This window comes from Lepisosteus oculatus, chromosome 3 (genome assembly GCF_040954835.1).
Source record: "Lepisosteus oculatus isolate fLepOcu1 chromosome 3, fLepOcu1.hap2, whole genome shotgun sequence".
NCBI classification, from domain to species: domain Eukaryota; kingdom Metazoa; phylum Chordata; class Actinopteri; order Semionotiformes; family Lepisosteidae; genus Lepisosteus; species Lepisosteus oculatus.
Genome location: NC_090698.1, coordinates 39,755,296 through 39,771,798, shown reverse-complemented (window position 1 = coordinate 39,771,798; position 16,503 = coordinate 39,755,296). Strand labels below are relative to the sequence as shown.

At 37.9% G+C, this 16,503-nt stretch overlaps 1 protein-coding gene across 4 annotated transcripts in view; it reads left to right on the top strand.

The window, feature by feature from the left end:
- The window catches only part of pdzd2 (PDZ domain containing 2), a 174,593-nt gene that overhangs the window by 34,178 nt on the left and 123,912 nt on the right, over window positions 1-16,503 (top strand). For 3 of the 4 annotated variants that reach the window (XM_015365188.2, XM_015365215.2, XM_015365179.2), the window contains exons 2-3: window positions 665-711; window positions 2,516-3,399. In XM_015365188.2, coding sequence (XP_015220674.2) covers window positions 2,912-3,399 — 488 coding nt within the window. In that variant the 5' untranslated portion in view covers window positions 665-711; window positions 2,516-2,911. The remainder of the gene's footprint in view (window positions 1-664; window positions 712-2,515; window positions 3,400-16,503) is intronic. The other variant, XM_015365195.2, reaches the window with a different exon arrangement.

Sequence of the window (16,503 nt, the reverse complement as noted above, 5' to 3'; positions counted from 1 at the left end):
AAATGTTAAATCTACTGTCTTCCTGTACAAAAACTGGCATATTCTAATGTTGTGCCCATCCATGTTTGTTTAAAATATAAGAGAAATGTCTGGTGGAAAGCATACACTATATAGGGTATTTTGCAAATGAGCTTTTAATCCTTTGGTTGGCCTAATATTTTGGTCATCTGTGAAAACTGACAGCTGTACTGTAACTCTGTAAGGGATGTTAACATTGGCAGCCATCCCTACTGTAGCAGCCCTGAAGCAGGATTGTCTGTTTAGACTGTTTGCAAACAGTTATGATGGAGTCCACAGGGACATGCGATCCATTACTCCAGTTTAGAATATTAACATTGGCCTACATTGTAAACCGAAGAGCAGATTGTGGCTCATGTTGGTATTAAAGTTTACCATCATTTATCTAGTGACCGCACTAACCTCTTATCCTTAACTATGCCTCTTGTACGGCTGGGTTTATGTGTATAACCTTGACTGACAGCTGCATTATTATGATTATGATGATGCTATCTGGTAGTGGATGTGTGTCATTGGCACGCTGGTGGGAGGGAAGACTAATCCCGTCCTCTCTCTATGTTGAGTGGGGGTCTGTAGACCTTGAGTTTGAGAAACAGAGATATGTAAGAATGAGAGCAGTGCTAACTGAACTGTCTCTGTAATGCAGATGCTGGAAGGTGTCCTGAACCCACCTCGTCAAGAGTAGTAAAAAAGGTATGTCATTTTACAACCTTAACACCTTTTAGTGATTTATTCTTTTTAATATTTTTGTTTTTCATTGTTAGGGTGTTTCAAGAGTTTCATACTTAAATAAAGCATGTGCATTTCTTTGATTTAACAATTTATTTCAGTTAATTGTTTTGCCTCTACTTCCCTATATCATTTTCCACAATGGAAAAATCACTTGATAAACGTGGTAACGCCTAGTGCTTTAAATTAGTATGGATGACAAAACGTAAGTGCCATAGCAGCAATGGTAAGCTGTCATGCAAAAAGATAATCCTGCTTACATTAAATTTAGTGAGCACTTCTAGCTACCATTTGCAAGCACTTGTGTATCTCAGATGCACACGAATGTTGTTGTTGTTGTTGTTGACTTTGATGTCACACTCTATGATGGATTGAGGTTAGGTAATTTAGACTGAGGGCATTCTGGGACAGACAACGCGGCTTCCAAGCTCTCCCTTGTCCACTATACAATTGTTCATTTGAGAAGTTATACATTATATGGAATAAATTCTAGAATTTATTTTCAGATTTTATTTACATGATTATTCATTTATGTATTATACTGTATGTTGGATGCATATTGAGATCCACATTCGAATGAAAACCTGTACCAGAGATTTTAGCAGTACATATCCATTTTCTGTATAACATGCTTTTTTGATCATGTTTTGTTCTTTTGTAAGGAGAGCCGTGATCAAACAAGAAGCTCATTAAAATTCACCAGATGATTGGAAATGTCACTTTCAGTACTCCTGTACTGCAGAAGACTCATCTGTTAGACAAAGTTTTTTTTAGCAACTGCATACAACATTTATTTCTAAGAGGGTTTGATCAGTCAACAGGAAGATTTAAAGCTTCAACTGTACATGCACCATGTTACACAGCCCAGGCCCGTAGAGTATGTTTCTGCTGAAAATGGATAGAGGTATTTTCTTAGTTCATAAATATAAATTTAGGTGGACTGGGATAGGTTGATTTATGTTAAATCAGTTCAGCTGTGGACTTAGCCCATCGGTTTCGCCAAAGAGGGTGAAATATAGTCTTAAATAGGGGAATATTTGGTATACTGTAAATAAAAATGAAAGATATGGACTATGTACAGGTATGTGTAGATGCCATGCAGTAGAAGAGATTCTGTTTTGTCAGAATAATACATTTAGCCTTTCTGACAGCTTTCCAGCATGTCAGTGAATCTGTAATCTGTATGTCAGTGAATTTTCTATCTGTACAGTCATTGACTACACAGAGCTTAGAAAAAAATAATAATAATGAGACATTTGTAATTATCAAATCTGTAAGTTGTTTTTTTCTTACTGTGAAGAGAGGGATTGAAACCAAATGCAGAAGGAGGAAAAAAATAACATTCTGATCTCTTTTGATTTATACTGCTTTACATTTGTGCATTTTGAAGTGCTTTTTCATTTAATTTGTACAGGTTATTTGGAACCTAAATCTCTTTGGATAAAAGCATAGCGATAAGTATTAGTGATATTAGTAATATTAGTGATGCTTTTGAAAATCTTTTCAATTTATAAACACATTAAATTAGCACTTGAGATGGTTTTCACATCCCTAGTTGAATAAAAGTAGTTTCTACATCTGATTTTTTTTTCTTTTCGATAGTTCACCGTTATAAACAAATCCAGTTTAAGCAAAACAAATACACCTTCAGAGCTCTACACACTCCAAACACCTGAAACCGGTTTGATAGCAATCTTAAACATCTAGGAGAATTTCTAAGAAAACTTTTTTCCTTTTCACTAACGAGCCTTTCTGTTTTTCTCTTTAGGTGAACATCTGACTTTTGATGAAGACCTCCACCATTCTCCTGTTACAGTGATTTTGATATTTTCCACTTCAGCTCAGCTGGAATCGTCTCAACCAAGAAGCTAATGGCACACTTTCTTTGGTTACTGCACTTCACATAGCCTAGCTTTCTGGCTGCCGTGTTTTATGAGATGACATCATGTTTTAACTGCTGCCAAGAGCAATGGCTGGAGATGTTCGGGCTGGCCTTGATCTAACGTTTGGCCTGAAAGGAGCGTTTTAACACGCACTGAGATGGAGGTTTCCCCAGCCAACAATTTCACTGTCTTTCCAGGGGTTTGTGGCTCTTCAGAATTCGCTCCAATACTGGAGGGAACTATGAGCACATGATGTGGGGTTACCCCCGCCTGGCGCCAGGATGCCCATTACCCAAGAGAATGCCTTGAGTCACCTTCCTCTGCTGGAGCGCTGGCTGCATTCCCAGTCTGAGCAGGACCTCGGCAAAGAGAGTCAACACCTGTGCCAAGCTGCCATCCAGAAGCTCGTGGAGTACATTCAGTTGAACTTCATCGAAGGGGAGAGCGGGCTCCTGCCCTGCCCCCCACGAGAGGGGATGGACCTGGAGGTCCGGGCTGTTTGCCTCACCAAGTCCGAGGGAGACGGCGAGGAGTTTGGGCTCAGCTTTGGCAACATCCCCATCTTCGGGGATCCAGAGGGGAGGAAGAAAGGAGGGCGGAGGAGGCGGAGGAAGGGTGACAAGGGACCCGTCCTGGATGTGGGGTGTATATGGGTCACGGAGGTGAGGAAGCTGAGCCCCGCAGCCAGCTGTGGGGAGATCAAGCTGCGTGACGAGCTCCTGTCTCTTAATGGCCAGCTGATGGTTGGAGTTGATGTCACGGGAGCAAGGTAAGCACAGTGCTCATGTCTTCTGAATGCCTTAAAAGGTCAATATTATGTCCAGCTGGTGAATTTTAAATAATACATTGGAATTTGGTTTTAATTTTTAGATGGAAGGGCAGCACTGTGGTGCAGGGCTGGGGCTTAGGTTTAAATCTGGTGCGGTGTTGTCTGTGCAGAGTTTGTATGTTCTCTCCTTGTTTCGTGTGGGTTTACCCAGGGTGCTCTCCTCAACAGTTTAAAGATGTATGGGTAGGTTAATTAGCTTCTGGGAAAATTGGATCTAGGTGTGATTGTGTGCATCTCTGTGTGTCTGCCCTGTGATGACCTGGCATCCCATCCAGGATGTATCCTGCCTTGTGCTTGCTGGCAGCCGAAAGGGTCTGGCTCCCCTATGACCCTAAATTGAATGAAGTGGTTCCAAACTGGATAGATGGATTTTTTTTTTACAGAAACTAGTCTGTTTACCCAGTGCTTTACAGGAAAGGTTCATTTCCAATGGTAGTTTCTTTGATTTTAGAGAGAACTATAAATTGTTCAGTAAAACCTAGTCAATATTTTCTGTGTAAGTTCTGTAACATTGTAGAATAATTGTGTATTTTGTTTATAAAACTGCACACTGAGCTGAAACATATTTAAGAAGTTTTGACTCACACAGCTATGTACAGTAGCTTTAGAAGATTCAGTTTTAAAGGAAATTTGTTTTTCTTCCTATCAAAGGTAATCATTTAATGTTTAGAAGCTGTTAAAAGGCACATGAAAGCAATACCATGAAGAAGCATGAGAATTCAACTATCCTCATAATCATAAACAGTGTGAAACAGTACAAATTACAGGAGAGGAAAATCAACAGCCATACACAGGTAACATAGAAGATTCTGTTATTTATACTCTTGTGGCCTGTTTGAAATCCACTCCAAACCATAGGCTTAACTCCCCACCTTTTGTGTAGTTTTATTTCTCAACACAAGCCTCCAGCTGTAACTCTCTGTGGTGGCAGCACCTGCTCTGAGGGAGGAAGGCCAAGAGCAACTGTCTGCAAGGCAACAACAGGCCTTTGTATACATCTTGAACTGTGATAGCCGTGTGAGCTCCAGAAACCGCTAATCATCTTCAGCTTTTTCCTTATCCTTCTGTTCATGTCTGTGTGTTGGTCTGCGTGCATATGGGCATCAAGCCTCACCCCAACTGATTGAAAGAGTTGGAATCTGCCTGAATAATGGCCCTAGCCAGAAGGGCCCAGTGACTTCTCCACCTCACTTGGGTAGAGGGAGGTTTTGCTGTTTGCTCCTTACTGTCCCCGCCGAAACACTGTTGATTGAGATAACTTTACCTTTCCTCCTCATCCTACGTCTATGCCAACTGATGTCCTTCCAGGCCTTTCTCAGCTTTTTGGTTCTTGTTAAGATTAGAATCACCATTTTTTTTTGTTTTACTGACCCGATTTAGAGTAGTCAGCTTTTAAAAAAAAAAATTATATTGCCACTAACACCCCAGTGAAGAGCAGAAGGAGAAACTGGACATGTACTGTATGCAGACTCCTACAACTCACCCACCTTCAAGCTACTTGTCTTGACATGTCACAGGGCAAATGGATCAGTATCCATTTGAAGACAGGGTCTCACCTACGGTGAGTGCTTGTCTACCAATGGCTTCATTAGTACAGGTGCCTAAATGTCCATCTAAGTGCCTAAATGTTGTTGAAAACCAAACAAAGCGCTGACTGACTAATCCCACTTTACCCTGAGTGGCGCTCAGTGAATTGTGCTCCCATGTTTTCGGAATCTCGATGGTTCAGCTAGTGCCACGACCCAGGATTGAACCCATGGTCATAAAGCTCAACCTGCAGTGTGGTGGGAGCCTTTGCTGGCGCTCATTCGGGGGGCCTGCAGGCCTTACTCTGTAATCCTAGGAGCTGTTTTTTTTCTTTTTTTAACCTCAGGCCAAACCACGTCTGAGAAAGCGGAAAGACCGATTTTAAAGAACTGTTTTCCTTAAACCAAAATTATGATTATCATTCTCATGTCACTGAGACATACAAAGTGGACAGTTTATTTTAAAGTAGACATTAAGAAAGTTGTTTACAAGTGAATACAATTGGAGAAGACAAACTATCATTCTAATATTTTTGGTCCTAAATTTTGCAAATATCTTATACCAGTTGTTTTCTCTTGCTCAAATGAATCTACTATAAAAGAACATTCTGGACCTCGGCTTTAGTCACAAAGTGTTACATGTGCATACCATGTTTCAGACATCTTTCTGGCCACTTCAGCTAGCAGCAGCCTTGAAACCCGTTTATTCTTTAGAAAAATGGTCTTGTGATGTCAAAGAAAATATTCTAAGAAGCAGATGATATCTGAATCTGAGAATCAGGATACTGAAATTTAGTAAACCAAGAAAAGGCAGACCATACAATCAAAGATTTGTTTTTCTACAGTACATCAACAAAGATTTAAGTTAAAGTAGTTCTCCAAGACATTCCTTGTTTAAGAATTTGTCCTGTTTTATATCTATCTTTCATCAAAAAACTGTGACAAGGCTGAAGTCATGCTTGGCATTCCCCATCAACTTTGTAGTCCCATCAACTCTGCCAGTGCTGTAACCCTATCTGTGGATGGTACTGAACTTCAATCTAAATTGAAAAAACTTGGGGGGATATTTGATTCAGGCTAGACATTCGACCCACATATGCAACGTATTGTCAGGACATCGTTCATTCACCTCAGAAATATTGCCAGACTAAGTCCTATGTTATTGTTAAATGTTGCTGAAAAGCTGATTGATAAATTTGTCTTCTCCCAAATTTACAACTGTAATGCTCTACTTGCTGGAGTTTCTAAATGCACGTTGAACAAACTCCAGTATGTCCATAATTCGGCAGCCAGAATCCTAGTGCAAGTGATCACATTACTCCTACCCTGGAGTCCTTGCAGTGACTTCCTGTCATGTTTCATGTAGACTTCAAAATCCTCATACTCAAACCTATACGGCTCTGCATGGCTTGGCACCTCAGTACCTGTCTGAACTATTATCTCCTACTCCCCACCCCGCAACCTTCGCTCTTCTAATTCTGGTCTCCTAACTGTCCCCCAAGCCCATCTACACTCTATGGTTGACAGGGCCTTCTCCTGTTATGCCCCACAGCTCTGGAACTCTATCCTTAAGGATATCAGTCACCTTCCTAAACTCCTTCAAATCCAGACGCAAAACCTTCTTCTTTAGAAGGGCCTTTACTTAACTGGCTCTGTTCTTTACCCCTCTGCTCCTACTATATTCAATACCCCCATCTGCTGTTTCCTCTCATTGTGCATTCTCATTGTGCATTTGAGAAGCGCTTTGAGAAGCCACCTGTAAAGGCGCATATAAAATTTATTCTTATAAAACTATAACAAGTAGTCTTTTGACTCCTTGCCATTTGTTATAAAGCACCAGACAGCATATTTCCTTGCTGTACCATGTTGTGTAATACAGTGTAGTATAATTTATGTACTAAGATTTACTAATGCAAGAAATACTGACTTATTGAATCAAAGTTCACTGCTGGCTTTGTTAGGATTCTGCAGCAAAGACTATATTTTCGAACGTCAACCCCAAACAGCATCTCTGTGTGTAGGTGTTTGCTGTTGGTTAAGTAGAGCATGCTGTTCTAGTTCAGTGCTTCATGGCTCCTGTATGAAATTAATTTATTCATGCCTTGGCTTGGGGAAACAAAACATGTTTTGATGTTGCAATGGTTGACAAATACCACATAAAATGCTGACAAATGTCCCTTTCCTTTAAAACGTTTGTAAGAATGGGAGGTAACTTCTGAGGAACAACTTTTTTGTAGATTCTCATGATTACAAAGATGTGGAATTTCAACCATTAATGTATCACAACATCATAAAAACCAGGGCATTAATTTAGAAGGTAAATATACAATTTAGAAGGAAATGCATTAAAAACATGCACTTCTAATTATATACTGTACAACATGTTTATATTACTGTTATTCAGAATATTGTTATATACAGTACATTCTATTAATTTTACTTTGTGGTGAAACAGCTGCAAATCCTCTGAAGTATTTGAGAAGTCTTTAGGTATTTAGTGCTCTACATCTTTACGTTAGTAACAACCAGATGAGTGAGACTGGCTAAACTTTTCTTGTGTTATTATGCTCTGAATTCCACAGACTGGCAATTATGGAAGTACAGATTTTTGGTATTTTCTTTGGATTTGGTAAACAGATTGGGGAAACAAAAGTGCAATGATTGGTAAAATTATGAGTCTGCTACATGTTTAAGGAATATTGAATCAATTAATTTATTGGTTGCTGTTGCGAATCTGTTGCTGAAATGATTCAGGGACCTTGCTGAAGCTGAGAGATCTTTGTTCCTATTTTTTCCTTAGTCTCAATATAGTTTTAAGTCATTTAATTCTTTTCCTGTGGAAGACTGAGTGAATCCAATAGGTTTCCGAACCAGTTGTTAACCACAATGTAAACCTCATTGTTTTATAAAATGGAAACTCAGACATTTGACATGTGGGACCTAAGTTTACCAAAATGTTTGTTAGAGAAAAGCTTGAGGTTTGGTACTTACTGTATTTCACTGTGAATTTATGAATGTGTTTAAAATGTCTTACAAATGATGGTTATATATGAAGAAAGATTTGATGTAAAAAGCCAATTATACCACATCCTAATATATTGTGAGCTTTAACTTTTCTTTTACCAATAGGTCAGGTCTCAAAATGTGTTTCTCCAAAAGAAAAGTTGGCATATACAAGAAGTGGTTAAGATAAACTTGAATTCCTTTACAGGGAGGTGATCCATCGGTTGCACTGAGGGCTTTAGTTAAAGGCATTTTGTAACAAACCTTTTATTATTGAGCACATTTCAAGTTAATAATTTCAGTGAAAATGCCACATCCAAATGCTTACCACAAATACACATGAATCCCTCAATTTAATGCATCTTCCGGTGATTTTGTTCTCTGTATTTTTTCACTTACAGCTTGGCTCAACATCTGTCTACATACTGTACAGTAGTGAATGGAAAATAGTTGTGTGTTTTTTATTCAAGCTATCACAACAAAGCTTTATAAATGTGGTTGACAAGATCCAGCTCTCTGTTGTGTAACTGACATGTAAATACTACATAAACACTGAGACAAATATGCCATTTTAAAGCCTTTTATCTCACAAAAAATATTTTGCCTATCAGGGAGAAGCTTCTCTGTGACAGTACATTGAAAACAATGTTTTCTTGTGTTGTATCTTCCAACATTTGATCAAAATATAACACTGCCTAATTTTCTAATCATTTTGTAATAGTAAATTGTATGTGGTATACCTTGCAACATTCATGATACATAAGTGATGAAGATAATAAATTAGTTGTCTTGTTTTGTACAAACCTCGCAGTATTGTAAGTATGTATTGTAATACCTGACCAGCATTGAATAGAGATTTTGTTCAAGAGTAGCATGAATAAAATAAATAGATAATGTATGTAATCATCGGAGAAGCTTAGTACTTTAAATTAAAATTTAGCTTCATGATGGGACAATCATATTCTTGATAATGGTCCTATAGGAATACAGTATATTCTAGCAGATTATTTGATAATTTGATAATGTACAGCCAAACCGTAAAGAAATAGATCATTTTTTACAGAAATTATAGTAGTACAGTAATTTTGAATTAAATGCACAATAATGCAAAATGCATTTATTTTCTTACGATAAAGGGTGATGAAGGAAATAAGGGATAGACATTAGCAGTTAGTAGAGTACCCCAAGGGCAGTGGTCAGAACCACTGCTCATTCTAATTGAGGTTCTTGTATAGTTTTTACTATACCAAAAGAGGACCACTAGCAAGCATTGTACATTGTAGAGGAAATTAAAGATTTAGACCATATGCAGGTCATTTTGTCTTTCAAAAATCAATTTTTTTAACTTTTAGTACAAAATGTTATAGATGCCCTTTGTTGGAAATCATGGCCACCCAGATTTTGTTTTAGAAAATGTTTTAATTAATTTAAGCCGCATTTCTGTAGGTCTGTTTATCTGAAACACAGGAAACATGTTTGATTGTGACTTGTAGGACTGAAGATTGGATCTTTTGGTGTAAAGAATGATATAGAATTTGTGCTGTGTTTAGTTTTCAGAATTTGGTTAATTTAGTATTTCTCTTAGCAATACAGAATGTTATAGGTGTGTTTCTGGAACATTCTTAATGATTTGTGCATGTACTGTGCAACATGTCATCACTAGGTTTTAAACAGTCTGGTCACCTGCGGTAGCATAATAGCAGAGGAGGGATCGTTGTGAGGGAGGCACAGGGGTACAGTGGTTAGCAGTGCTTCCTCACAGCACTGAGGCCCTGGTTTCAGTTCCAGACCTGGGGTACTATCTGTGTGGAGTTTGTATGTTCTCTCCAAGTTCACGTGGGTTTCTTCTGTGTGCTCCAGTTTCCTCCCACAGTCCACAGACATTCTGGTAGGTTAACAGGGAAAACTGGCCCAGGTATGAATGGCTGCATGTCTACGTGTGCCCAGTAGTGGACTGGCATCCTGTCCAAGGTGTACCTGCCTTGCATCCATTGCATGCCAGGATAGGCACTGACTCCCAGGGATCCTGAATTGGAAGAAGCAGTTAGAAAATAGAACAGTTGTGAATTAAAGCACTGGGTCCTACTTTTGGTCCAAGTAGTATACCTGCTCTAGCTTACCTGGGAAGCATTCATTTTCTCCTCATTTGACCTTTTAAAACTGGTTTAAAGCAGGTTGTCAACACTTGTAGATGAACATGTCTGGAATGAGCCACTAGACAGCTACAGCATTTTGTGAAAAAAAGCAAAAGAGGAGAATCTCTAAAATATTATCAAATCCTTCATTGGGTGCATCATTGTTGGGGTTGCTTTATAGTTCCAGAGGAACACATACTGAAGCCAAGTTAAGGGAATTTCGCAAGAAAATTAGGTTCTGTGAATACACTGCTCCTGGGTGTATGTTCTTTCTTTTGAAATGTACTCTAATATATGATTATAATTATTATTTCATACTTTTTAAACACTATTCTATCATCTTAATTCACTGATACTTCAAAAGAGACACGGATTTGCAGTCATTAGAAAAATATGGAAATATGACCTTTTCAAATTATTTCCCAAGTCTAATAATGAATGCAGCAGACAAATGGAGCCTCTTGGTTCTCGATGTTTTGAAATATTACAACTTCCTTCTTGAATTACCTATTGTTTTATAAATGAAGGATTATTCGGAAATCCTCTCCTCCTTCCACAAAACAAACACACAAACATTATAGTGAATGAAACTTATTTTTAGAGCCTTTTATGTGAATAAAATAACTTTGGGAAAATCCTCTGTCATGGCTGTAAAAATCAAATTTTCCATCATGAATAGAATCAAGATAAAAACGTAAAGTTTCCTTTCTCCTCATCACCTTCTTGCTAGATGAGCTCTCAGCTCTTCTCACATACAGTAACACTGAAATAAAAAAACAATGAATTCCAGAATTCCAGCTTGTCCACCTGCAGACAGAATAAAGCATTAGGATGGAATAAACTGTAAAATCCGGATTGAAGGATATTACTGTCTGGTTGCTGAATGTCCAGTTTGAGCTGGCGAATTAAATGCCTTTTAAGCTGGGCTTTACTGTGATTAGAGACCAGCCATGTTTCTTTTGATTTCTATAAAAAAAGAGACAGCTGAATAAGGACCACACTAGTGAGGTAGAAATCCAGAGCTCTCGACAGCAACGTTGTATAAATATTGTGTGATGATATAGGTCCTTTTTCAGAAAATGTGTGCCATCAAAGATAAAATGACAAATCAGAAGGATGGGTCTTGTCTTTATTTTCATTTTGAATAGATCTCTTAAAATATGTAGGTTTGGTGCACCCGAGGGTCTCAATCAGTAAGCAGTGTTAATCCCTCGCCATAGGATGGGCTCTATTGCCAGAAATATTGCAGGTTTGAGCCTGTGTCATATCACCAGCTGGATTCCCCAGGCATTGGTGCACAATTGTTAGCGCATCTACCAGAGAGGGTAGGAATGCGTTGAGTTGATTTCCTTGGTCCCCTCAGGCTTGGAGTGATGTCACTGAGAGATAGCTTGCCCCCATTTTGGTTACCTTCTTTTTTATAAAAGAGGACGTGTTGAATGTATATCGCATATGCTTGAATATTATATAATTTAAGTCTAGTGAAGAGTATGCACGGTAAAGATAAAAAAAGGCAATAAAGAACTCAGTTTGCAAATAAGGGCTAAACAAAGATCTACAACAAACTTATAAATGGACAATATGCAAGAGATGTTACAAGTAGCTCTGTAAATAATAAATCAAGACAAATCAAGCCAGTTTCACACAGTATCATCTTGTCATTATGGAATGTTAATTCTGCTTCCCAATTGGCTTTTTTTTACAATGATATTGAAATGTTATAATGAAAATCATAATGTTCTGTCAAGCTCTGCAAAAGCCTTTCCTGTGAACAAAGATGACATTGTTCGTGGCCAGAAAGCAAGCATTCTTTGATCTAGACATCACCGTGGGTCACCTGGTTACGTTTGAGAATTCTAAATATCTAGGGAAGTAGTCAATGACAGCAGAGAAGTATCACTCATGCTTCCTTTGTCGACGTGTCATCAATGTCTCTATATGTTTTTTTACGTCCTTTTCAATACCAGACCACTAGACACTCGGTTATGTTTTTCCTTGCACGTGGTAATACCTTGGTGAACCTCTGTGGCTCTAACAGCTTGGGACTGTTATTTGGCTGCACCAGAAGTCCTCTTGATTCCGAGGGACAATTCCTGAATGAAGTAAGCCTAAGTAATGCTTTTCATGTATATTTTGGCGATCCAGAGACTTTGGATCACAATCTGCAGTTTTGGATCCTAACTTGTCATTGCTGTACCAACTAAAGTTTGCTTAGGGACTGTGTGGGGGGTGTGTGTTGCTTCCTTATGCAACTAGATCTCGTCATTCAATTTGACTACTTCAAGCTGGACCACAGATAGAAGGTGTCCCATCTTTACAATGTGTCTGTTATGTCTTCCCCAACAGGTATTCTGCTTGTAAGTTGTATCTCAGCACTTACAGGAGTATTTAGTAATCTATGTCTCTGGTGTTAATTAACTTATTTTTTAGTTAATAATCTTTTTCTGCACGTGTGAGGGTTCTGGAGCCATAGCATTGTCCATTGTGGTTCTGTAGTAAGGCTCCAGTCAAGCTTGTATCAGCACTGACAGGAGTCTTTGTGTTGTCATAAAAAGCTTAGACTGGGGCCTCTGAAATCGCATGTTTTACTTTTTCAAAAGCTTTCTCTTGTTATAATGTCTGTTTCCTATTTGCATTACTCTTCATCAGTGCATTAAGGGGTTTTCTGATATCTAACACATTGAGTAGGAACAATCCAAAGTAGTGTATCATACTTAGTTCCCTGCACAATTCTGAAATGTTCTCTGGAGACTGCAGCTCCACTACTTTCTGTGCCATCTGTGGGTGCCAGTTTCTGCATTTTTGTCTGTTGTTTACCTTCAAAAGATATTTGGTGAAATCTAGGCCTGTGATACCTTCCAAACTGAGTTATAAATGTCAGTTTGGCACAATCCTCTTCCAGCAGAGTTTGCCAAACTACACTTGCAGCATCCAGCTAACTTCAGGAGGATGTAATTGAATGTTGGACGATCATACTGTACTTTCCTCACAGTACTGTTTTGTTTACAAAAAACGCAGCTTCAAATTGTCCTGTTTTGTTTTGGAATTGGCACCACAGGAGCAAGCATTCATCTGTGCTGGCCAGCACAAGATCTTTACTATGAACTTTTTCATCTTGGCAATCTTGGCCCATTGATGTAGCTGTGCCTCATCCAAGCCAGTTGTCCACTGATGTTCCACTAATCACATACACTGAAAGCTGGTAATTTCTTACTTCGTAGTAAGGACAAGAGCTGTTCCCAGATATTGCAGTTTTACTGTAAAGCTGGGACAGATTGTTCAGGCCAAAGCACATTAGAAGTAGAATGCTATTCTCTTTTCTAACCTCTATCCTGAAAGTCACACTTGTACCTTAAATGATTAATTCTAGTATCCAAGGTTTGTTAGTATCTCTCATGTGTGTGACTGAGACTTGGAATAAACATTTGTTTGCTTTAGTTCTATTCTGTTTGCTTGCAGTTACTGTTTTAACCACACCAACGTGACAGATGACTGCAATATGGCCTATTTTCTTGAATTTGTGGCACTTGGCATTTTTCTAGGACAATTGTCCCTAGGCGGATGTGTTCTACCACAGTGTACAGTATGTGTTTTGTAGCTTTTTCCATAATGAATTTTCGGGCCTTTCTTTTTAAAGCACTCTGAATTTCCTTTCAAATGTGCATGTTTTTGATAGTACTCACAGATCTGCTCTTTCTTTATCTAACCTGCTCCCAAGCATTCGTCTGACTTCCAAGATTCACACAGTGTTATGGGGTGAATTGCAGTCCAAGTCCTAGTATTTTCTCTAACTGGCATGCAAGCTGTATCACTGTGTTTAGCATCAGGTCAGGTTCTAACAGTAGCTTATCAGGCATGTACTAATCTGATCCACTAATCTGATCCGGAGACTGTTTTGGATATGTTCCTGTTTCGTCATGTTTCTGCTAATTCAAACAAGCTCCTATTGTTCTCTCCTACTGCTCTGCTTTCTTTTTGTCTTCTTTAGTGAAATTTATTATTTTGTTAAATTTGCCCAGTTAAACCCATACCTGCCTGTGTAGCTTGTTGGGAGCGGAGTTTTTTAATGAAAATCCACAGACGCACTAAAATTGTCTATAAGGGTTGGACAGCCCTGTTCTAAGACTTTTACCTAAGTTGGGAGCCAGTGGGCATAACTGAACTTCACCAGGCTCTTCCTCCATCTTACTTTCAATCCATGTGTTTAAGCTTTGTTACCAACTGCTCAGTGCTGCAGGCGTCTGAAATCAAAATTTGAATTTCAGCATGCTGCAGCATTTGTCCTGGGCTGTCAACTTGTCTGCTGAAGGTTATGTTGTTTTTGATTTACACTTGTCTTCTAAGAAAGGTTAACTCCTCAAAACATGATTTGTTTTAGATGCCTTTTTACTACATTAACTTAGTACGTCTGAGGCACAGCATGTGCTTGGACACACATTTGTAAAAACAAAGGCAATATAGATCAAACATACTACTAGATCCTTTTTCAAATGTCTCGCATATTTAATATCCCAATAACTCTATATTTAATAGTTCCTACACATTATAAGAGTAACATCCTGTAATGTGGTGCAGAGCTTAAAATTTTCACAAGTTCAGTTGGTTGATGGGTGTGCTGGTCAGAGGAGGATGCTGTGAGTTGATTCCCACTTGCATAGTACAAGCTGAAAAACACTTAAAATGTTAAGTGTAAAATGAATGTTTTAAAGCTTGTGTATTTCATATTTTCACTGCAATGAAAACTGTCTTGGTGGTTTTCCCTCACAATGTATAGGGTGTCCCTCCTAGATGTATTTATTATATAAATACAATAAATTATTATTAATATCCACACACCTAAAGAAATATCCACAGCCAAAGCGTTGTTTCTTTTCTTCTCTTTTCAGCATGGAATAAACCTTTACTTGTTCCTTTGAAGCCTACCAAGTAGGCGCAGCTACCTACTTAAATTATCAATATGAATTTCCATTAATTTTCCTTTTTATATCCTGCTGTCTGTTGTTGGTTGTTATGCTTAGCCATTTAATATTTTAAATTTTGTAAAACTAATTTTCATCTGATGTATGAATATGCCATTTTTTTTCCTAATCCAAAAGGGATTCTGTTTTACCTTTTAACAAAGTTTTATGTGTAGTACACAGTGATTTATTAAAGTAGTGACAGCTTGAATACATTTCACTGAAAATTATTTTAATGTTTAATGGCTCTCCACAAGGTGGCAGTACATGATTAAATTGCAAAGATGATACCTAAAACTGATGTAGTATCATTGCATAGCCTAAAGGTGTGAATTATATTAAAGTTCTGCTGATTCAGATTTTGTAGGGGGTTTTGTGAATTTAAGTTTCGTTATTATGTGGTATCTGGTGTGTATTATGAGGATTTAGATCCAAATGATCAAATAACTAATAATTTATCAATATTACTACCTTTTTCCCAATTATAGTAATATTTTATTTTAAAACTGAAAATACAATATATTAATATTAATATATTAATTAATATTTATCTGCATCAATACTATGAAAAAGAGAATGGGCAGTATTATACAGTTTAGAGTTGTTTTATATTTATTTAAAAAGCTAACAAAATTGCATAGCAAAAAGTGCTATTAAGCATATATAAAAATATCCACACAATGTCATGGTTTACATTCATATTCAATCATTTAATAAAGGGTACTGTAGGTAGTCAGTCACACAAACCACATCCAATTAACTAACATACAGCAGCAGCAACTCCCATAACTTTATGCCAAGAAATTTATATGAATTTCAGAATAAATATGCTCATGCTGGCCAAGAACAGACATCTCCGAGCCAAGTTATAATGTTACATCAACACACGTTATGCACAATTATACAAATGTGGCAAAACCATTTGATATTCGTGGAAGGAAAGAAATATGAATTGAGGGAAAGAGGTATATCCAAGACCTTACCCAGATGTGGGATGTGAAATATAAGATCTGGAAGGGCAAAAAATATTCAAGACGTCTGTTAGAACTACAAAAATTACTTAGCAGAATATAGGACTTCAGTTCATGCCAGAATAGAAAATCTAACAAGTAGGACATGTACAGTAACAAGCTAACAAGCTGGATGTAGTCCAAAGGACAAGCCTCCTCCTGGGAGAAATCACAAATTGAAGCATCATCCTTTGGCATGATGGGTCAATAATTGATTTCCAAAGCAGAGACCATATTTTTTATCACATAGATACAAAATGGAGAGGACATCATTGACATGTACATTATGTTGTGTATTCTGTCAGTGTTGGTGGCAGATCCATCATAATGATCAGAATAGCCATTTTTATTTTTCAGAGAGTGGAAACCTTTGTGATACATCAAGAAATGTAAATGTCACATGATGCAACAA